This window comes from Plasmodium gallinaceum, assembly GCF_900005855.1.
Source record: "Plasmodium gallinaceum strain 8A genome assembly, contig: PGAL8A_v1_87, whole genome shotgun sequence".
Classification (NCBI taxonomy): Eukaryota; Apicomplexa; class Aconoidasida; order Haemosporida; family Plasmodiidae; genus Plasmodium; species Plasmodium gallinaceum.
Window position 1 is genome coordinate 1,028,533 of NW_021628251.1, and position 25,214 is coordinate 1,053,746.

Consider the following 25,214-nt stretch of genomic DNA (forward strand, 5'->3'; position numbering starts at 1 on the left):
TACTTTAAATTAATCTAGAAAAAGTGATTCAATTTTTTTTAATGACAAAAAAAAAACCGAGAAAAAAATATAGAACATAAATACATCCTTTCGTAAAACTTAAAAAAAAAATTTAGTTAATTTTTTGTATTATTTTTTAATGAACAAATCTAAGATAATATTATAAGACTTTTATGTAAATATTTTTAGAAAAATGAAAACATGCATTCTCATATACATTTTCAGTATAAATTATTTATTAAAAATATTTATATATTGTGACTCTTCTCTCAATAAAAACAAGGGAAAGCCACTTCCATATGACCATCCAGAAAATTTTGAAGTTACAAAAGAATATAAAAATAATTTAGAAGAAGATGATTTACAAATTAAAAAAAAACAATTGTTTAAGGAAGGAGATAAAGATAGTATAGTTGTTGAGAAAACAGAAGAAAACAAGGAATTAAAAAGAGAAAATAAAGAAGAAATAAAAGAAAAGAAAAAAGAACAAACAAAAGAGGAGAATAAAGAAAAATTGCATGAAAAGAGTAAAGAAGAAATAAAGGGAAAAAATAAAGATATAAATAGAGAAAATAAAGAAGAAATAAAAGGAGAAAATAAAGAAGAAATAAAAGAAAATAATAAAGAAAAAATAAAAGAGAAGAGCAAAGAAGAAATAGAAGGAGAAAATAAAGAATATGTGGGTACTGATATCACAGAAAAAAGGAATATTGAAGCTGAAGAAAATGAAAAAAAAATTAATGAATATAATAATAATAATAAAAACACATCACATAAATCTAAATCAAAAAAAATAGATGTTTCTATCTATGAACAAACTATTTTAAATACTTTAACTAAATATAAGGAAGATATGGAACTATATGAGGAAAAACTAAAAAAAAATGAACTAAGTGAATTTTATGATCTTATAATGAAAAGAAGAAATCTTTTAAGCATAAATTATAAAAATGAGTACTTATTAAAAATAAACTATGGTAAAGGATATAATTTTCCCCTGCATAATCTAAACGTAGTTAACGAGGAAAAAATGAAAGAAAAGTTTTATTCAAATTTTACATATATAAGAGATGAAGATAATTCAACCTTAGAAACATTATCATATTATTCTAATTTAAGTAGCATAGATATAGATCCCACTATATTTAAAGAATATTATATGAAATCAGATCAATGTAAAGAATATTTGCCATTGAAAAGTTCATTTATTGAAAAAATATGTTTTGTCGCAAATTATATAAAAAAAAATCCATACATTGTAAAAGTAAATACTAAAAGTAAAAAACCTCTTTTATATCGTATGTTTTTAAAAATAATAAAAGCATTTAAAAAGTTATCTGCAAAACATTGTATTAAAAATGTAGAAGAATCCAATCTTCTTGATGTACTTTTCATTTTTAATGAAGAACTTATTAAAGAATCAAAAAAGGAACTTAATTTAGGAAAGTGTATAAATAATATAATTACAAGAAACAAAGAATGGTATGAAGTATTTAACTTTCTTGCTTCTATTATATTCGGTTGTTCATCATATGTAAAAGAACATTATTATTTAAATGTAGAAGAAAAAAATGAAATATATACTAAACAAAAATTAATAGATTTACCAATATTTGATTATCTTAATCAAGATAAAGTTGACTTTTTTTTACCATATAATTTAGGGACAAAAGTTGATATAGACTTATACAAGGATGTTTCTGATCCTCCTCCATACAAAAGAGCAATTTTTAAAACCTGGTATGTATGCTATTTGTTTATTCATAAAGTATATGTTTTAAGTAAAATGTGGAATTTATTAAAACACTGGAAAGCAGCAAAATATGTACCTAAACCATGGTTTATACAACATGTAGGAAGTAGTATTATTCCTCATATAATTAGTTTGTATGATAAAAAAAAAAATAGATATATATATTTTAGATATCTTGACGAAAACCAGTTTTTCATACATTTTAAAAGAAGTAAAAAATATCCACTACCAAATTTTGATAAACAAAATTATGATATCATTGAAAATATAATTGCTTTTCAAGGAACATCAAGTCCATCTATGTGGATTTTTAATTTGATATATGAATTGTCTCCATATGATATATTAAGTAAAGGAAAAATGCATAAAGGATATATATTTATATTTGAAAAGGCTGTTAAACCATATTTAGATGTTTTAAAAGAAAGTATACAAGATGAAATTAATGACAGTTCTAAGTACACAAGTGAAAATCCATATACTCTTGTTTTTACTGGACATTCATTTGGTGCAGCTATGGCTCAGCTAAGTGCATTTTATATGTCCAAAGTTATGGATGTAAAAAATAATAGCACTTTAAAAATATATGCTATTACATTTGGATTACCAACTTTTTATGATGTTGAATTTTCCAATGATTTTCGTAATAGTGGAGCCATTATTAATAACATTAATGTTAATTATGATCCAGTACATGCAGCTATGGCAATTCCAGAAATAAATAATTTCCATAACCCTGATGAAAATAACAATGTAATGATAACTTTTAATGTTGAAGATTTAAAACACTTAAATTATGATTTTGGTAATAATACCTTTTATGGAGATGAAATTTTTAATTCAAAAAATCATCATAATCATACTATGACGCACTTCGTTACTAAATACGTTTTCAAAAAAAACATTTTCTTAGATTTGAGAGAACTACACATTTCTCAAACGCACTATTTTTTTTATTATGTATTTTTAACACTTTTATCAGGATGGGCAAATGAAGCAGATTGGGGTACGTATTTTATGGTAACATATTTCTTATATGACATTTCTAATTATTTTCACAATGAGTTGATGAATAAGTCAAAAGAATCATATAAAAAATATAAAGAACATATAATGAAAAAAAAATTACAAAGTATTAAAGGTAAGTCCAAAAAAAAAAATTAGTTAATGTTATAAAAAGAAAAAACGAAAAAATTCCCCAAAGTTAACCATGAAATTCACATATATATATTTTTTTTGTACAATATTTATTAAAATTTTTCTTTTTAAATAATTAAATTTTTATTTATTTTTTTAATAATATTAATTTCTTTTTAATAATTTTTAGTATAATTTTTAATATTTTGTTAATTATATTTTTTATTTTATAATAAATTAGTTATTAATGTGTAAAAAAATTATTTGTTTATAATTGTTAAAATGCATTGAAGTTTTTTTTATATGATAGTTTTAATTTTTAAAGTTTTTTTTTTATTTTTAAATATATTTTAATTATATAGAATATAAAATAAAAGAAGTTTTTTTTTTAAGTTTTTTATAAGAAGATAAACATATTGAAATAATAAAAAAAATTAAATGAAAATGAAAAAAAAAAAAAAAATGAAATTCTATAAAAAATAAGAATATCTATAATTTCTTTTTATATATTTATTAAATGAATATTAATATTATTCCTCATTTATATATGATTAAGACATAATTTTGATATGTCTACAATTAAGGAGGGATTCGATTTCAGTTCTTCGAACCCTTTAGTAAATATAATATGCTGAGAATTTACCTTAATAAAATTTAAGCAATGATATTTTAATTCAATTGCATTATACATATCTGCATGTTTTAACAAATAGCATGCATTGTTAATATTAATTTTAATAATAAGAGCATTTATGCATAACCCTTTTAAAATATGTATAGAATATTCATTTGATAAACCCATAATTTCAGTTAAAATTGTGTAAGAAATATTATAAATATTTTTTAACCTTCCAGTGTAAAGAAATTCAATCATTTTAATATATGACTCGTACGACCAATTACTAACTTCTAATATACATTTTTTATCTTGAACTGAATTGTCAGAAAATAAAGATTTAAAATATGAATCATGAATACATAAAATATTTTTATGTGCATATATTTTTTTGTTTTGGACTATAATTGTTAAATCAGAAAATTGTGGATTATTTACTAAATTGTGTAACTTCTTAAAAATATTTTTAATGGAAATATCAGTTAACATCTTCTGTTCTATTTTACTAGCATCAAAAATACACAGATCATTATACCATGTATTTCCATCAAAACCACCAAATACAAATATTTGTTTTTCTTTATAAACACAACAAGTATGTCTTTGTCTGCAGTGAGGAGTATTTTTTTTGGGAGGAATTAAAGTAATATTTTTTCTTTTAATATCAATGATATATGTACTATTTAATCTTTCATTTCCATTATATCCACCAAAGAGAAAAATTTTTTTAAATAAAAGACAGCTTGTATGTCCTGCTATACAAGGTAATAAAAAATTTGAAAATTTTATTTCTGTCCAAATTAATTTTTTTGTATTAAGCATAAACAAATCATTTAAATAAGAATTAATAGAACGACCACCAAATAAATATAAATTGTTATTCAAATTTATCATAGAATGAGCATTTCTCGGACAAGGAATAGAACCTATAGTATCAGCACAAATCCATTTTCTTTTTTCCGTATCAAAAATTTCTACATTATTAGAACAGTTGTTTCCATCAAAACCACCAAATAAATAAAGTTTATTTCTTACTGCATTTAATGTGTGACATGCTCTCTGAGATGGCCAGTATTCAAATTTTTTTTTTTTTATTTCAATAAAGTAAATATGATTATGTGAACAGCTATCTTTTTCTTCAATGGGTTCCTCTGAATATAAACTGGAACTACTGCATGAACTTGATTCTACCTTACATTTTTTATAAAACGAATTACATTTACTGTTTTTTAAATTTAGCTTACCCAATGAATTAACTGCACCATTTACATTTAAAATATGCATGTCATCTAGCCATTTTTCTGAATCATGACCACCAAAAATATAAATTTTTTCATTAATACAGCATGAAGCATGGTTATTTCTAGGAAGAGGAACATAAAATTTTTCTTTTATATCTCCTTCATAAATACTACTTAAGATATTATAATTAACTGAAGTTCTTTTTGAAAAAAGAGAATAATAGTCATAATCATCATTTAATTTTATGGTAAATTTTAATTTTTTAACTTTTTTTTTTCCTCCTTTTATATCATACTTTTCACTTTTATTTTTTAATTCACCTTCTTCATCTTTATATTCTTTATCTTCATTTTCTTCATCTTCTCCATATTCATCCTCTCTATCTTCTTCATCTTCTACTTGTTCTATGTCTATTTCCTGAATTTCTTCTTCCCTATCTTTTATTTCTATATTTTTTCTTTCTTTTTTTCTTGATCTTTGTTCCTCTTCTATTTCTTCATCTTCTGAAGTTTCACTTTCAAAACTTGGGATGTGAATGTTTTTATATGTTAAATTTTTTTCAAGTGAATAATAATTCATTTTAGAATAATATTTTTTTAAAGCTTTGATTTTTTCAAAATAGTATTCTGCTTTTTTATAATCAACAAAAAACCACTTTTTTTGTTCAATATCATAAACATAAAGATCATTTAAAGCTTTTTGCCCATTCCATCCACCAAATAGAAAAAGTCTATTTTCTATGATATTGCATGTATGTGATGCTCTGTTAGATGGAAATGAAAAAGCTGAATTATGTTCTTTATCGTAATATCTATCATATGAATCCTTTATGTCATTCCAGAAGGAATTTCTTTTACAGTTATGAAAAGAAGTAGATTCTCTAATTATTTTTCTATCATTAATATAAGTATTCCTTTTTTTAAATTTTTGGCTTATCCAACATTTAGAATATATATCTACGTTAATATTTTTGATTAATTCACTATATTTTTTTTTGTTATATTTATTCCTATTATTGGATATATTGTTCTTTATTTTATTCAAAAACTTCGTACTATTTTCCTTTGAAAAACATAAAGAAGCATCCTTATTATTTAATGTATTTTGTGATATTGAATTTTCAATAGATAAATTATTTGGCATTTTAATTTCCTGAAATTCTTCAATTTTGAAATAATCTCTGCTATCACTTATAAAAATGTACTTATCATCAGAACTAAAATGAAAACTACGATTCTTAACATGCACATTATCACTCACCTTATTTTTCTCTTTTGATTTACAATCATTTATAGCTGTATCAGTAATAAAATCTTTAATATCATTTTGAATAGAGCTACATTTTCTACCGAAGTTTGGATCACATCTTATAATATACTCTCTATCTGATTTTTTCAAATTATGCGTATAATCTTCTTGTATCTTTTTTAAATTTTTATTAAAAGGGGAATTAAGAATTTTTTCATTAATTTCACCTTTTAATGAACTTGAAGATAATCTATTTTCATTATTTTTTTCTTTTGTTATCATTTTTTATTACTATATTATAAATATTACAAAAATATAAACATTTGCTTCTATGAAATATTTTCAATATATTTTTTTTTCTCTTGGTTCACATATTTTAAATTTCTATATTTCATTTTTCCACAATAAAAACAGGAAAAGACAATTTTGTTAAACATCAAAAAAAAAAAAAAAAAGACATAAAGTTATTAAATAAAAATGATGTAATAAAAAAACATATTTATCTATAAAATTGCATTATGATTGAAATAAGATAACATTTTTTATAATCTGTTATATATATTTATAAGAACATAATAAATTTTTATGTTACAAAATATTATAACCTACAAATTGCATTTTATAGGGCATGTACATTATAATATTTTTTAAAACATGCTACTACATTATTTATATAACAAAAATAAAATTATAATTTTTTTTCAATACAATTAGCATATCTCTTTTTCATAATTATTGAAGTTTCATTTAATTATAGTAATTGCTTTGTTGTTTTAGTAAAAATATTAATGAAAATGTTCACCTTTTTTAAAAAAATGATGGAACTCTGTCTTACATAAGCAATAAAATTATTTGCATTATTTCATATTTAAAAAACGTAAATTAATTTTTAAACTTTTTTTTTTAAACCTAATAAATAATGATCTTTTATGACAAAAAAAAAAAAAAAAAAAAAAAAAATTAAATAGATATAATGTTAAAGCTGCCAAAGAACAAAAAAACAAAGAGTATGAATTATCAATCAAAAGTTATGTGTGTAAAAAATATTTGTTTTGATTTCTTATAAATAAAGAGTTAATTTTAATTAAGATATTTTTTAGTATATTAAAGTTTTTTAGTCATTTTTAAGAACATTTTAAATCATCAACATTGAAGTATAATTTTAAGATCTTAAACTTAAGGGAAATGCATATGTATATATAAATTATTTTTATTTAAAAAAAATTATTTAAAAAAAATAAATGTTGTCAACAATGAAAACATTTAAAACCTCATATTTTTTAGTATAAAATATTTAATTTTTTCATTAATTCGTTTGTTTACATATTAATATCAATCTAAATTTGAATACATTTTTTTCTTAATTCTTTATTATTTTTAATTATAAACTAAATGCAGTTAATAAAAAAATAGAACATTATTATTACTATTATTTTAAAAGTTAAAATTTTCTGTATAATAAGAAAATTTTAATTTATCGATTTGTTCATAATACATTTAAAATTTATTGTTGATCTTACATAAGTATTAATTTTATATTCTCATATTTATTAAAATGGAAAGGCTGGAAAATAAAATATCGGAAAACTATATGACAATTTTTACATTAAAAAATGTAGTCTTGTTATTTATTGGTATATTCCTTTTTATATTTATTTTTAAAAGTTTCAAAAATAAAAATAAAATTTATGAAGTTAAGCATAACAGTGAAATAGATAAAAAAATGAAAATAGCAAGAGAAAAAAAATTACAAGAGTTAGAAAAAGAAATGATAGCTAACAAAGAAAAAATGAAAGAAGAACAAATTAAAAAAAGAGAAGAAGAAAAAGAAGATAGAATGTTAAATTCCTCAAAACAAAAATTAGGTTCTAAAGATAATTCATCATTTAACCATTTTAAAGATTATTCAAGTTATTATAGGCCATCTATAAGAAATAGGTCATTCAATAATTTAAAAAAAAAAGTTTTCTTCGATTTCTCCTTTATTTAAACATTGTTATTATCTTTTTTTTAATAATTTTATTTTATTAAAGCAAAATTATGTACAATTTTGTTTAAATATGTATATGTATATTTTTTTTTTTTTTATAGATACAAAAAATCTTCCTGACAATAGCTTAGATGAATTAAGAGTACAAAAAAATAATATGGGGTATTTAATTTATAAATTATTAAGAAGAATAAAGAAAAAAAAATGAAGTATTATTTAAAAAATCATTTTTTTTGTATTTATTATTGCTGATCGTCTTTTATTTCTCCCCTAATTATATTTGTGCTTTTTAATTCATCTTGAATAATTTACCTCTGAAGTTATTTAAAAAAAAACGCATACCTTTTTAGTAGATCAATTAAAACTAATGATTTGTTCATTGGTAAAATTCATAAATGAATTCATGAACGATGAAATGTTTTTATTTATCTACTTAGCTGTTATATTAATTTTTTTTTTTAAAATAATTCTATTTTCATAAATTTTTAAGAAATCAAATAAAAAAAAAAAAAAAAGTAATTTTTTAACATATTTATATTTAACTTTGTCTTTCAAAATGTTTTATAAAATTTTTACGCAACAAGGATAAATAAAAATGTAAAGTATTAAAAAGAATACATTTTATTTATTTCTATTTATATTATTTTATTTTTTTATTTTATATTTTTTCTAACTACATGTGATATGAAAAACTATTAAATAATATAAAAATTCCAGCAATATGATAAATAATACTTTTATTTTTCCTCATGAGAAATACTTTTTTATTAATGTATATTTATTTATCTAATTTTACATGGATATTCAAATATAAATGAAAATCATAAAATTAAAGTTAACATTTAAAGAAATAAACAAATGCATTAAAAATTCTTTTGAGTTTTTAAGAGATTGTAAAAACAAAAAATATAAATTTAACATTTCTTTAAAGAATACATTACATAATACGCACACATTTTAATAATAAAAAAATACAAAACCAAAACTTAAAAAAAAAAAAAAAAAAAAAAAAAATTCAAATTATTTTTTTTTATTTTTAAATACAAATACTTATTGATTTTTTAAACTATTAGTTTACATCTATAAAATTTTCAGTAAATTCTTTAAACTTATAATTTTTTTTTTTTATCCTTTTGTCAAATTTCTTTTTAATATTACATATTTAACTTTTATATTAAATATATAAGAAAAAATTATTTTTCTTGACATTGTAAATTTTTCTTTTTGTGTTTTATATATTGAATTTTTTTATTTTCATTTTTTTTTCTTTGATTATTTTTTAAATAAATTGATATAAAATTATTTATTTAATATTTTCAATTTATTTAAAAAGAAAAAAAAAAATGTTTTAAACTTTTTATTTAATTCTTAGACAAATTGTAAAGGAATTTATATTTTGTTAGATGTAAATAAATCTTGTTATTTAATTTTAATATATTAAATGTTTTTTATTTAAAGAATAAAATCATAAATCTCCAAAAAATTATATGGGCATATATATATTTAAAGCAATATATACACTTATAAAATAATATATGTATATTTATATATATATATAAATGTATTATTAAGTTAAAGATGCTTAAAAGAGATAGCTTATCAAATCCTCATAGTAAAGAAACAAGAAGATTTTCTCACAAGGAAAATTTTAGCTATGATTATTCAGAATACATAAATATATGCTTAGAAGAATACAGAAACAATATATATGATTTAGATTTAATAAATGACAATGAAGAATGTATGCGTGAATTAGTAAATTATTATAATTATATATATAGAGATTATTATGAAAATATCGTAAATGCTTTTGAAAATAGCAATAATGAAAAGCCATATACAAGTGAAAGTTATTTTTTGAAACTTGATCTTTTAAATAAACAGCACATAGAAGCTTTATATAATATTAGCATTTTAAGTATTTCGGATAAGCTAAAGTATTATATGTTAAGAGGTGAAACAAAAAAAAATAAAGATGTTATTGAGGAGGATAAAATAGATCATGATAAAAATAATGAAAATAGAGCACTTAAAAAAAATATGTTTTCTAACGATGCTGTTAAACAAAATACGAATTTGACTGATTTTGCAAATAAAACCAAATATTTAGATAAAAACTCAAGAATATATATGAATGATGAATTGTCATTAAATGAAATGAAAAGAGAAGATGAATTTGATATAATAAAATATTTATTTTACCTTATAAGATCAGTTGAGTACTACGTAAGTTCAGAAAATGGAAATATGTCATCATTTTATAATAACTTAAAAATTTATTTCTTTCGAGATAATGTTAATGAAAATTATTATAATTATATTTACTTACTAATTTTATGTTTACACTGTTTAGAAAATATTACTAGCAATATTGTTACATTTGATATAAAAGAATCTGAAAATGAAGAGTTAAAACTAACAAATGAAAAAAATAGTTCTATTTATAATAATATTGCGAAAATGAATAATTCGCAAAATTATATAAAAAGAAAATATATTACTTCAAATTTTAGAAATCATCCTTCATCAAATGAAAACAACACTAATTCTCATCACAACAATACAATTAATAATAATACAAATTATTTGAGAATAACATCAAAAGAATGTAATTCATTTAAAATACATAATAATCATGTTTATTTCTATAAAATTTTCTTTTATCTCTTAAATTTTTTAAATTTTTACTTGGAAGACATGATAAAAGATAGCTCTTTGCTATATTCAGATATGATGAAAATGCACGCAGAAAATAATGTACGTAGAAGTAGAAAGGAACAAATGTTAACATCTTCTAATTTATTAAATGGAAGTACAAATACTAATTTATCTTTTATAGATGGAAAAGATGAATTGCTGTTTTTGGGTAAAAATAGAGTGACATATTGTAATATTTTATTGAAAAGTTTAAACATAATTAATAATTTAATGAATTTGGATGCTGTTAGAGAAAAAATTATGAATTCAAGTGATGATCTTAATGAATTAAAAATATTTTTGTCGAAATATTATAAATATTTAAATGAGTATGACGACATTGAAGTATATAAAAATTTTTATATTAGTTTATACAAGACGTATATATTCATTTTTCCTGAAGAATTAGAAAAAGAAAATTACTTTTCTCCTATGCTACTTTTTGAAAATATTGTAAATAATGGTAATTTAATTAGAATGAGAACTATTGTAGACACACTTATATTTTGTTTTAATGACAAAAAATTTGTTTATTTTTTTGAAGAAAACATAAATATAACAAAAGTGCTTTTTATTTTTGTTACATATTCTTCCAGATTATTATCCAATAAACAGTATGAACTTATAACAAATATATCATTTCTTTTTTACATAATTTTAATTAAATTTCCAAATGTTTCCATAACAATATTTCATATTTTAAATGAAAACAATGATTATATTATGAAATATAATGAAGATAAAAAATTTAATTCAATTTTCAATAATATAAATGAACATATAAATATGTTGTTTTTATCAACTATCCACAAAAATAAAAGTTTGGCGACAGTAATTTCACTCATTTTCTCCAAGCTGATACATTTATATTGCCAATTTTGTGCTAAAAAAAATAATTTAGAAAATGTTCAAAATAATTTAAACAATAACTTTGCCTATGGAACTCACCTAAATACAAATAATTATAATTTAAGAAATTTAAATAGTTCATATATTAATGCAAATGGAAAAAACATAAGTGCATCTGCATATGGTTTATCAAAAAATGTAAATGCAAATAATTTGAATTATTCTTATGCATCGAATAATGAGAATGAAGGAAATAAATTTTATAAGGAAATATTTTGTAAAATATTTGATAACATAAAAATGAATGAAAGAAATGCTGTAATAAAAGCTATACTAATTAATTTACATATAATTCCAGATGTTTATTCATCAAATACTATATTTCATATAGAAGAAAATATTGAAAAAACGAGATATATAATTGTCATTATTAATTTTTTATTTACTTTAATGAAAACAAAATTTTATGAGACAATACATGAAAATACTTTTGAATACATAGATTATTTTATTGAAGAATTAAAAAAAAGTGTTAACATGAAAAATATTAAATTGGTTTGCGGATATATATCTCTACTACTAAATTATTCATTAAATAAAAAAACTAATAACTTAAATGAAACTGCAGATTTAAAATCTAGTATATTTATAAAAAATATTCACTATAATAATCAACCTAATATTATTAAAATACATAAAGCTTTGTACGAATCGGGAGCATTAACATTTTTAATATCGTCTTTATATGAGTCAAAAGACTCTCTAATAATTTATAACTGTGTTTACTCAATATCATTTCTCTTGTATAAAAAATCTATTTTAGATTATGATAAAAACATTGAGCTTTCAAATATGAAAATAGCAATTTTAAATATAGTAAGACACTATTATAATTTAGACAATTATTTGGAAAAATATACGGAAAATTTTATTGATTATAAAGGTTTTTTAAAGGGAAATGCAAAAAAAAAATTATCGTTACATGAAGATGATAATTATAATACACTATTGAATAAATTAAATAAGCGAAGTTCTCATGAATTTGATGAAATAAATAGAAAATATTTATATGAAGAAGAAAATAGGTATATATTAAATGAAAAAAATGATAACTTTTTACCAAATCATATGAACACTAATTATTCCCAAAACCTGAATAAAAATATTATTAGTAGTGAAAATGTTGTAAACAAAAATATTTTTCCTTCTTTAAAATACCAATACGCAAGTGCAAATTACGAAAATTCCTTTTTCCTTAATTTTGATAAAATTTTTTTTGAAACAATAAAAAATAGAAAGAGTTCTTTTAATTTTTATTTTGATACTATATACAATACTCAGTATTTATTTAATTTTTTATTACATAATTTTTTGTTTTATTCAAAAGATGCAGATGAATACTCAAAAAAATATTTATTAAACATTTTGTTGCACAATAATATAACGAGATCATCTGATATTAGCTTTTACTCGAATAAAATAAAAAATTTGAATTCTCAATTTAATGAATCTCAATCAAGACTAGAAATTTACAAACAAGATCTTGAGAGATATAAAGATGTTATAAATGTGTTAAATAAAGAAATAGAAGAGAAACAAAATGCGCACAATATTTTAATTCAAAAAATTAGAAAAGAGAATGAGATTGAAATTAATAGAAAGGTTCAAGAAAATAACAACTTGGAAAATATTATTGCTCAAAAAAATGAAATAATAGATGAGTACGTGAAAAAAAAAATGCGATGAAAGAAAAATTAATGATAAAATAATAAAATGAAATTTAATTTTTTTTTTTATAGACTACAAAAAAAATATGAAGAAGTATATTTACAAAAAAAGGAAACAGAAGAAGAAAATGTGAACATAAAAAATAGAACAGTTTCGATGGAATCATTACTAAAATCTCTTCAAGCAAAATATACACAAATACAATCTCAGAATAAAACTTTAAATAATAAATTAAATGATCAAACAAATAGAATTAATGAAGGAATAAATGTTATCAATTCTCTTACAGTAATAAAATAAAACGAGTGTAAACGTATATTATTTTTTTTGAATTATTTATAATTATGTTTTTTTTTTTTTTTTTTTTTTTTTTTTTTTTTTTTGTAGAGTGAAAACGAAAAATTGAAAACAATAGAAGAAAATCAAAATAATGAATTAGAAGGGACCTTCAAGTAAAAAATTTATTATTTTTTTTACTTTCCATTTTACTTTAATATTCAAATGTTAAAATAATATTATAATTTTTTCTTATTTTCAATAGAAAATTGATTGTCGTTGTTAAAGAATTAAGTGACAAAAAAAAAGAATTAGATGAAAAAGAAAAAAAAATTAAAACATATAATAATGATATACAGGAGCTTAAAACTATATTAAACAAAAGTGACAATGAATTAAAGGTAATTCAGTAAAAAAAATATAAACATATTCTAAAGTTCACAGAATGATATATGCATAAAATAAAAAAAAATATATGTACATCCCATATATATGTAATACAGAAAATATATTTTAATGATATATTTTTATATATTCATTTTTCAGGAACAAGCTTTAATAATTGAAAATTTCACTGGCTTAAACAAAAACTTAAATGAAGAATTGAATAATGCCAATAAAAATTTAGAATTATCAAAGAGATACATTATGAATTATGAAAAGTAATATAAAGAAAATATAAGATGAAAAGAATAGAATTAGATGAACAAATAATTATATTATATGTTCTTTCATATTCTTTAAAAAAAAGCATTATTTTAAAATATTTTCTTTCTTTTTAATTTTTTAGAAATGAGGAAGAAATGAAAACTAGAATCATGAAGTTAGAAAAAGAACTATTTGAAAAAAGTGAAGAATGTGAAATAAAAACGCAAAAGTTACTTCTTAAAGAAAAGGTTCACTTCTATTTATATTTTACATGCATCTATTTATATTTTGTTAATTTAATGTATATTATATATATATATATATATATATATATATACAATTAGTAAAAATACTCTATATATTAACATTTTTTTTTTACATTTTAGGAACTGTCTGATAAAGAAATACAGCTTAAAAAAATAGCATCAGTCATCATAAACTAGTCTTTTTTTATAACTTCATATATTTATAAGTTTTTTTTTTTTTTTTTTTTTTTTTTTTTTTTTTTTTTTTTGTGAACCTTTTTTTTTTATTCTCTCATATGCATTGATGCATTTGTTTGTCAAAAAAATTTATAAAAATTATTTATTAAATAAAAAAAAGTTATTTGAATATAGGTTTGGAAAAAGTCATATTAAGATATAGCATATTATTTAGAAAAAAATATATACGATATCTGAAAATCATCGTATGTTCAATATATGACAATTAAGAATATATAACAAAAAATGTGCTTTAATCCTTAAAAATATATAATTTTCATTTTATAAAAAAGCTTTAAGGTTGTCTTAAAATGTAAAAATGTACTGATTTTTAGTTCTTATATAGAAATATCCACAATTTATAAATATATATTTTAAATATATACATATTTAAATTACATGAAAAATATTATCTAAATAAAATAGATTGATGAAATTATATACTCTTAGTTTTGCTTTTAATAAAATATTTGTCTTCACTAAAGAGTTATATAATTTGTATATATAATACCAAAACATTTATATAAGAAATTTATATTAATTTAAAATCATTTTGTTGAAATACATTTATATGAATGTTATATTTTTCATATACTATTAAGTAACAAACATGAAATTAATATTACATATTTGTTATAACTACTATAATTAAGAGGATCAAGTAGTTATAAATTTTATCTCAAGAATAATAAAGTTATTAAAAAAGTTGAACAATTGTGTTTATTTATCATATATCTATTTATTTAGAAAATAAATAAAATTTTAAGTTCCAAAGATATGTCAGTGTATACAATAATTACTTTCATTTAAAACAAAAAGAAAATCTACAAATAATCTATGAATTAAGAGTTTCATTAGTCTAAAAGTAAGATTTTCATTTTGATAAGTTTATTAAAAAAGATTATTTTGTGTTAAATTTTCTATAAAATATATTTAAAATATAAATATTCAATATTGATGGCAAAATTTTTTATTTTAATAAAATTAATATTGTATAGTAGAAAAAAAATTATAAAATATTTATCTTTGTCGTATATTTTTTATATGTATTAAGGAATGTGTTACAAGACACTAAAAACAAGCACATTATAAATCTATTAAATAATATGAGAAAAATAATAACTAAATGTTTTTTATAATTGAAGAATGAATGTATAAAATCCTTTGGTATAGACATTATATAATAGTGGATTTGTAAATATTAAATGATAAAAATTTTATTAATACTTAAAAAGATGTATATTCAAAACAAGAAAAATAGTTCTAAAAACTATATTAGAAGTTTGCAGGAAGTAAAAATTATTACAATATTAAAAGATATATATGTTTATAAGAAATGAATTAATTCAGAATAAATAATTATATTAGGGATACATAATCCTTCAAGAGTAATTCTAGTTTTCACATGCAATTATCAAAATATTGTTATATTAAAATTCGTTACTTATGAATTAAGAAAAAATATAATTCACATCTATATATTTTTTGTTTTTCCATATAGTTTATATTTTTTTTAATAGATGTGACTTAAATACATATTAATTGAAATTTTATTCAATAAAACTATATTAAGACTTTTTTTTCATATGAATAAATTATTTTCTATTATTTTAATTACCATATTTCATTAACCTTCAAAATTTTCCAACTCAGTGATTTTTAGAAATAAATATAGCACTAATGTATCAGATTAATTACCTATATGCTATGATATATTTCACATTATTCTTTTACTTATTCCATCTGAACTTTTCTATCTTTTATTTAAATTTTTTCATGAAGACATTTTTATGAAAAAACTTTTCTGAAAACATTTGAAAGTTTAATTTTTTTTCTTTTATCTGTCCAAGAATATATTATTTTGTTCATAATTTTACTGCATAATATTTTTAATTTTACATTTTTTTTTGTACTTTTCTGTAACATTTTAATTTTATTTGTTAAATGCTTAATATTTTTTAAATATTTTATACATTAAAAATAACTTTTATTTTCAATAATTTTATGAATACATATTCTTTTTAAATTAGTTAATAATATTAAAATTTCTAATAAATTCATAAGCTGAAATTTTCAAAATATATACTTTAGAATATACTATATTTATATTCATTTTTTTTTTGATATTTTACATATATTATAATTCAGACAAATTTTAAGTTTAGCCAATAACACCATTTTAAATTTCTATTATTTATATTGATATTTTGTAAATAACATAAAATATGAAAATTATAAAAAAAATACACATAATTTTATTCAAAAAAGTGTAGCACATATAAAAAAATGAAAATACTATTGAATATTACGCAATTAAAAAGTATTATAGATTTAAAGACATGTTAACTTTAAATTTCATAAAATTCATCAGAATAAATAACATTTTAGAATGGCATATTTTATAGAACTATTTTAATAATAATTTGTATCTATATAAATTTTCTCAATATTTATTAATCCATGATATAATGATTACTTCTAAATATTCAAAGTGTCCATTTGTATATTTTTAAATTAATAGTTTTACTGTTACTTATATGGTATATTGATATATAAGAAATAAGAATTACTAATTTCTTTATATATCAACATTTTATCGAATATGTTTGTTATTTATGAAATTAATGTACTAATTTTTTTGTAGGGTATAGATTAAATTTTTGGAAACCCAGTTTTATTTTTATCATTTATATTTTAATTCATAATCTACTTAAATAGTTTTTCGGTTTTTAATTTTATATTCTTTTAATTTGAAACTATACATCTTTGGTATGAATGTTTATTTCGTTTTTAAAGAATTTATTTGATTATATTATAATTATGATACAAAAGAAAATAAAATATTCATTTTACACAAACAGAATTATCTCTAAGTCATAAGGATATTATATTATTATATAGAAAACAATAATGCTAAATAAATAATTACTGTATAGCTTTTGTTCAATAAGATTCATTAGTTTAAGAAAAAAAAAATTTCTTTTCCTTCAATAAATAAAACATAATGGCATTTGTTCGTTTTTCATTTTATAAACTATTTATTATTTCTTTAAAGTTCTAAATATTTAACTTAAATATAATTTTTATATCCACATATTTATACACTAAAAGTTCTTTAATAATCACAGTATTTATTTGTCTTATTCGAAATTATATGATGGTCATATTTTTAAGATTCTATTTATTAGAATATATAAAATCTGCCAAATGTTAGGAATAGATAACGTTTGTAGGAGTTTTTTTGTACAAGATTGTTCTTATATATGTTATACTAATAAATCTATAAGAAGCGTATAATAATTTGTGTGTTCTGCTTAGTTTATTGATTAATTACATATTCCTTCACTTAAAAATCGTTCATTATTTTTATTATAAATAAAAATATATTCTTTACATAATATACGAATTTATAGTTTTCTTTCACTTCTTAACATATACATGTAAATTTATATGTTTAACTATTTGCCATTTTATATATTGCTTTTAATAGATTAGACATGTATTAGAACATTAATAAAATCATGTAAAATATATTTCAATTTTTAAAAAAATTTCATTAAATCCTATAATTTATTGATAACATTTTTCTATTTTTACATAATTTCAATAAGTCATAGAATAGGTTATTTAATATTTGATGATTAAAAATTATTTTGATGCTGAAAATAATGAGAATTTCTATGTATCTTCACTGCCTTAATTCATATGATGAATCATCATTTATTTCATATTGGTTACTCAAAAATCTGTAGTATAGAGAGAATTAAGGTATAAACAAAAACAAATTATATATATTTGCGCTGGGAATCTGATAATATCAAAAAAAATTCACTGCACTAATATAAAAAAAATTAAACATTAAAGATATGATGAAATACCTATTTTAACATACAAAAATTTATAATAATTTTTTTTACAGTGATATGAATAAATAAAAAAACGTTACCAATTCATAATAAAACACACAGGTCCCAAAAAAAAATGTAAAAGTATTTCATATTATTACAAACAACTATGTCCAATTAATTATAAAAAAAAATGTTGCTAAATAAACATACTTTTATTTTTCTTTGTTTACACATATATGGTTTATTTATTTTATTATAGTTATTTTGTATTAAAATAATAACATTAAAATTAATAATATCATGTATATTAATTTGTTTATTTTTACTCAGTTAATTGTTATTAAATTAAACTAATTATTAAATTATTTATTTTAATAACAATATTAATTATTTCAGAAATTTGTATAAAAATGATGATATTTATACTATTTAATTTAATTACTAATTATTTTAATGATTGATTATATTAATATTATTTTATTTTTATACATTGACTATAAAATAATAAATATTCATTTTTAATTTAAATAAATTATATTTGATAAATTTTAAAATATATTTTTTTTCTTTTTTAAAATAAGTTAAAACATAATTTTTATTTTAATTGATTAATCAATAAATTTCAAATTATTTATTTTTAATTTAAACAATTTACAGTTTATTAAATCTTAAACTTTAATAATACTTATTTTTATTTAATTAATAATATTAAATAAATTATTTTAATTAGTATTATTTAAAAAATGAATATATTTTTTATTTATTATTATTTATATTAATTTAATTATTTATTTTAATTTTATGTTTTTATATGAATTTATATATATATATTATTAGCTATTAAATTAATTTCATGTTTCTATAAAATTATTTAATGATTATTTTAATATAATTATATTAACTTTTTTAATTATTTTATTATATAGTTATTATATTTGATTATTTATTTTAATATAATAACCATTTAATTTATGTAATTATCATATTTATTTATTTAATTTCATTAATTTATTATATAATTATCCTGTTTTAGTTTAATTAATAATTTATTTTAAATAATAAATTCAATTATTTTATTTTTATTAAATTTATATAATTATTATTCAATTATCTGTTAAAATTTTATTATATAGTAATCATATTTTAATTACACATTTTAGTTTAATTAATTATTTATATAATTATTCTAATTAATTTATTTATTTGAATTTATTATATATATAGTTATTATAATTAATTATTAATATTAATTTATTTTTACATAATTAATATAATTAATTATTAATTTGAATTTATTATTTATATAATTATTATAATTAATATTAATTTATTTTTACATAATTAACATAATTAATTATTTATTTTAATATATTATTTATATAATTATAATTAGTTATTAATTTTAATATATTATTTATATAATTATTATAATTAATTTATTTATTATTATTATAATTTATTATTCATATAATTATTATAATTAATTATTAATATTAATTTATTTTTATATAATTAATATAATTAATTATTTATTTTAATTTATTATTTATATAATTATAATTATTAATTTTAATTTATTTTTATATAATTATTATATTTAATTAATTTATTATAATTTATTATTTATATAATTATTATAATTAATATTAATTTATTTTTACATAATTATTCTAATTAATTTATTTATTTTAATTAATTATTTATATAATTATTATAATTAATTATTTATTTTAATTTGTTATTTATATAATTATAATTAATTATTAATTTTAATTTATTATTTATATAAATTATTAAAATTAAATATTTATTTTTATTTGTTATTTATATAATTATAATTAAGTATTTATTTTAATTTATTATTTGTATAAATTATTATAATTAATTATTAATTTAATTTTATTATTTATATAAATTATTCTAATTAATTTATTTATTTTAATTTATTATTTATATAAATTATTATAATTAGTTATTTATTTTAATTTATTATTTATATAAATTATTATAATTAATTATTTATTTTAATTTATTATTTATATAAATTATTAAAGTTAACTATTTATTTTAATTATATGTGTATATATAATTGAATTATTCATGTAAATTTGTTATTTATTTAATATTTATTTTTTAAAAATTATTAATTTTATTTTAATTTTTAATTTTATGGTGTACATTTTTAATTATATTATATGTTATTTATATTAATTTTTAATTTGAATTTAACTAATATTTGTGTTTATATAAATGAATTGAATTTAATGCGTATTTTATATAAAAATAATTAATTATATAATTTATTTAAATTATTATTGTATGTATTATAGTTTTAATATACTTTTTATTTTATTTATATTGGAATTGTTAATTTATGTAATTATACAATAATTTATTTCTAAACATATGTTTTATTTTAATATATTTATATTTATATATATATGTTTACTTAATCGTTTATCTTATAATCTTTTATTTATATGTTTAGTAGTTTTTTATATTTTTTTGGTTTATTTTTATTAATTTTTATAATTTATTTATTTATTATTTATTTTTATATATTTTTTAATTATTTATGATAATTATTAAATTATTTATTTATATAATTTTATTATATTAAATTTTGTAATTTATTAAAAAAGAATAAAAATGTTATAAACTTATTAAAAATATAATTTTATTTTATCATATATTAAATAAAAATTTAATTCTTTATTTTACCCTAAATTAATATTAAGTTTTATTTATTTAATTATATATATTTGCTAATATATTTTTTTTTTAATTATTTCTCTGTTTTATTTCTTTATTTAATTTTCTTATTTATATCTTTAAAAAAAATTATATTTGAGATTATTCCATTTTATATGATAATATTATATTTAATATATAATAATTTTTTTTTTTATTTTTAATATATATAATTTAAAATATTTTATTACATAGTAATTCTTTAGCCTACATATATTATTCATATGTTAATTTGATATATTTAATTTGTAGCCATTGTTTTTTATTTATTTTATATGTATATTACTAAATTTTTTTTTTTTAGATTAATAAATTATATATAATGTATTTGAGTTAATGAAATTATTTAACAAAAATCTAGAATTTTATTTCAAATGTTTTTATTATTTTTTTATAATTGTTTTATGCTTAAATCATACTAATAGTGACTTTGTATATTTAATTTTTTTTTTTTTTTTTTTCGAATAATTTTATTATTATGTTAATTATTATATTTAAAATTTCAACTTAATAATACAATATATTATATATATATATATATACCTTTAATTATATTAAGTTACATTTACTGTTAAATAACAAAATGGCTTCAAAATGTCCTGGATAAAACGAGGCTGAATGATATATTTTACAATTAATATTGAATATCATTTTTATTATAAATGCATAATATATATTAAATGTTTTTTTTTAATTTTAGTATTAATCCTTTTTATATTCATGTTTTTTATAAAAATTTGACTGGGTGGTATAATAGAAAGAATATATTGCTTAAATTTTTTTTGAAATATCAAAATTTAAAGGAAATGTACTTTATCTTATGAATCAAAAACTCAGAAAATTTATACAGATATATTATATTTATAATGTGTACTAATAAGTATAAAACTGAAAAATAATGTGTAAATAATAAAATAAACCGAAGTGATAATATGTCATTTATTAGGTAATTAATATATAAACTATTATTAAATCTTATAGAAAAAAATTGAAAGATATGTATACTTTAAAAATATATAACTTTATTAAATAAAGACAGAAAATATACCTTTTGAACAAAAAATAACATAAAAAAACATATTACATATTGTATTTGTTATTTGTATTTTATTAAAAATGTTGCTAAAAAAATATATTTTCCCCCTTTTTAAGAAAAAAAACTTATTTTAGACAAAATTAAAATGTACATATTTATATACTTAAACAATGAAAATAATTTATTATTTTGTCACAATTATAAAAATGTACAAAAAAAATTATATGAAATTTAATTATATATTATTTTTCATTTACATGCTTGAGTTAATTCATTCTTTGTGAAGTTGCAGTTATGAGAAACCATGAGAGTCAATATATATCTGAATTAATTATATTAATACTTCTATTATTTATCTATTAAAATATATACTAATATTTTTCTCATTAAATTATATCGTATATATATGAGTAATTCTTGAATGAAAACTCTTATTTTTAAAAAAATAGAAATACTAAAATTTTTTTTAAAATTTGAAAACAAAAGAAATTTAGTAACCTTAATTTGTAGAATATAAAGAGCGCTAAAAATATGCACAATACAATATTTTATATTGAGAGAATTAATATATAATAAAAAAAATTATATTAATATTTGTTTACCTAAAAATGATAACATTAAAATATACAAATTAATTATTACGTTAAATAATATTCAGTACTATGATGAAAAAACCGATGAATTCCATATAAAAGTTGGTAATGAAAATTAACATTTACATTTTTTATTTATATAACTTCATAAATACACATAATTTTTTTTATCCCTCACAAAGTGTTTTAATCCTTGCCAGTTTTCATCAAAAATTCTATACATTTTATTATACAATTTCCGTATTCTATGATGAAAAAACAAAAAATCTTATTACTGAAAAAATGTTATATTTACCAAAAAATATAATTTAAATTAATTTTAAAGAAAACTTTTTTATATTAAAATATTTCTTGATATTTATTTTTTCTACTATTAATTTAAAAGGAAAAACAAAAAAGACAATGATGTAAATACAAATATATTTTCACTACATAATTTTCTATAAGAATTATAATGATTCTCACTTTTTTTCACTTAACAATGAATCCTAAAAAAATTAAAAGTATATTGTTATCCAGGAATAATTTTTTAAAAAAAAGCAATCACTGATTTTGTTTAAATAGACAGGAATGTACAATATTTTAATAAAAAGTATTCGTATAATTTATAATGATGCAAATATTAAGTAAAAATGAAATATACATCATTGATACACTACACTTAGGTAGTTATTATAAAATGTAAAAAAACGAACAATGTATCATTAAACTTAAAAAAAAAGTAAAAAAATTCTGTTATAATTTAAACTAGTTATAATAGGAAAAAAGGTTTGCATATTCAAGAATATTTTTTTAAAAGTTGATAGACATAAAATAAAAAATACTTTATTTTTGAAATATTCATTTATTAGTGAATAATAGAGGAAATTAAAAAATGAAAAAAATTAAGAGATAAGTTTATATGAAACATTTATATAAAAATTTTAAAATAATTTTTTAAAAATAATAGTTAACTAGTGAAATAAATTTTTGAACCCCTATGAAAAAATTCAATAAAAGAATAAAAAGTTTTTGATATTGAAGCTACTGAATAGAAATTATGTAAAAGTATTTAAATGTTAATATTCTAAAGTAAATTGATCTACTGAAAACTTATTTAAAAAATTCTAAAAAATAAAGTCAAAAACTATAATAAAAAAAAATAGTATTTTGTTGACTGTTAAGTAATGACTAATATAGAATTACAAACAATCAATAATATAATTAACTTTCTTTTATTGGGTAACTATTTATTAATATAATAAATAACATTATATATTTTGAATAATACAGATATCACTTTTTGTATAATTTTAATCTTTCATATAATGACTTTCATTTCAAATGAAAGTTGGATTTTTTTCGATTTTATATTTTTATTTTAATGACATTTTTTTTAAAGAAAAATAATCATTAAATCATTACAAAATTTATTAAAAGTAAAATTATTTATGAACAAAATATCCTCTATTTTCATGTAAAGTTTATATATAAATATTACTCATAAATTTTCATTTATGAAATAGGGAAAAATAAATATTATCTGCATCATAATTTCTACATTGTTCTAATTTAATGCATAAAGTGCAACTATTTTACATAAAAATGTTGTTCACATTCAAACGGTTAACATTAAATTATATAATTAACAATTTATATTTTTAATATGTACAACAACAAATTCTATGTTGTTCAAAAGCATTTATCTTACATTTTCAAATTTTATGAAAAAAAAAATAAATTCTCATATTTTACTGTATATTAGAAATATTTTTATGTAATCTGTTTGTTTCATTTTTTATTTCCCTTTTATTGCTTTTTCCTCCATATTATAATTTTTAATTCTCTTTGTTTTTATAATCGGATGTCAAATTTTTCTCGTGTAAATTTATATGATTGTTTGATGTAATTTAAAAATAATGTTTCATAAATGTAAAAATGGAAATTTTTATTCATGTAAATGTAGGTTAAAATATATTTAAGAATAGAATAATTATAAAAGTAATACAAAATATACAAATGAAAAATTTCCAAAAAAAAATACATATATTTAGTATTGTAGATATCATATTATATTAATGAATACACATTTATTTCTTGTAGTTATTCTATATTTATATTCAAAGTTATTTAGAAAAATTAAGTTTTAGTTTTATTTGTATAAAATCATAAATTATTATCTTTTATTAAATATTAAATTATTTCATTTCTCAATATATACACATCGTAATTTTTTTAATAATTATTATTTACTTTATATGAAAATTTTTTTCCTAGAATAATGTGAAATATGTTTAGAGAGTTATACACGATAAAATATGATAATCTTTAAAAAATTCTA

General features: G+C 17.4%; 4 protein-coding genes across 4 annotated transcripts, besides 1 other annotated feature; 3 read left to right on the top strand and 1 right to left on the bottom strand.

The window, feature by feature from the left end:
- Nucleotides 1–193: 193 nt before the first annotated feature.
- On the top strand, nucleotides 194–2,917 carry PGAL8A_00298500 (lipase, putative; the record flags this gene model as incomplete). Its single annotated transcript, XM_028671983.1, has 1 exon — nucleotides 194–2,917. The coding sequence occupies one exon, from the start codon at nucleotides 194–196 to the stop codon at nucleotides 2,915–2,917; it is 2,724 nt and encodes a 907-aa protein (XP_028528581.1).
- A 514-nt stretch (nucleotides 2,918–3,431) lies between these two features.
- Nucleotides 3,432–6,278, bottom strand: PGAL8A_00298600 (leucine-zipper-like transcriptional regulator 1, putative; the record flags this gene model as incomplete). Its single annotated transcript, XM_028671984.1, has 1 exon — nucleotides 3,432–6,278. One exon carries the CDS (start codon nucleotides 6,276–6,278, stop codon nucleotides 3,432–3,434), a length of 2,847 nt encoding a protein of 948 aa, XP_028528582.1.
- A 1,273-nt stretch (nucleotides 6,279–7,551) lies between these two features.
- Nucleotides 7,552–8,112, top strand: Sel4 (selenoprotein, putative; the record flags this gene model as incomplete). Its single annotated transcript, XM_028671985.1, has 2 exons — nucleotides 7,552–7,934; nucleotides 8,088–8,112. The coding sequence occupies 2 exons, from the start codon at nucleotides 7,552–7,554 to the stop codon at nucleotides 8,110–8,112; spliced, it is 408 nt and encodes a 135-aa protein (XP_028528583.1).
- Nucleotides 8,113–9,564: 1,452 nt separating this feature from the next.
- On the top strand, nucleotides 9,565–14,627 carry PGAL8A_00298800 (conserved Plasmodium protein, unknown function; the record flags this gene model as incomplete). The annotated part of the gene is made up of 7 exons (XM_028671986.1): nucleotides 9,565–13,253; nucleotides 13,332–13,548; nucleotides 13,648–13,712; nucleotides 13,802–13,937; nucleotides 14,083–14,198; nucleotides 14,327–14,432; nucleotides 14,571–14,627. 7 exons carry the CDS (start codon nucleotides 9,565–9,567, stop codon nucleotides 14,625–14,627), a joined length of 4,386 nt encoding a protein of 1,461 aa, XP_028528584.1.
- A 5,201-nt stretch (nucleotides 14,628–19,828) lies between these two features.
- Nucleotides 19,829–20,487: a sequence feature.
- Nucleotides 20,488–25,214: the final 4,727 nt, after the last annotated feature.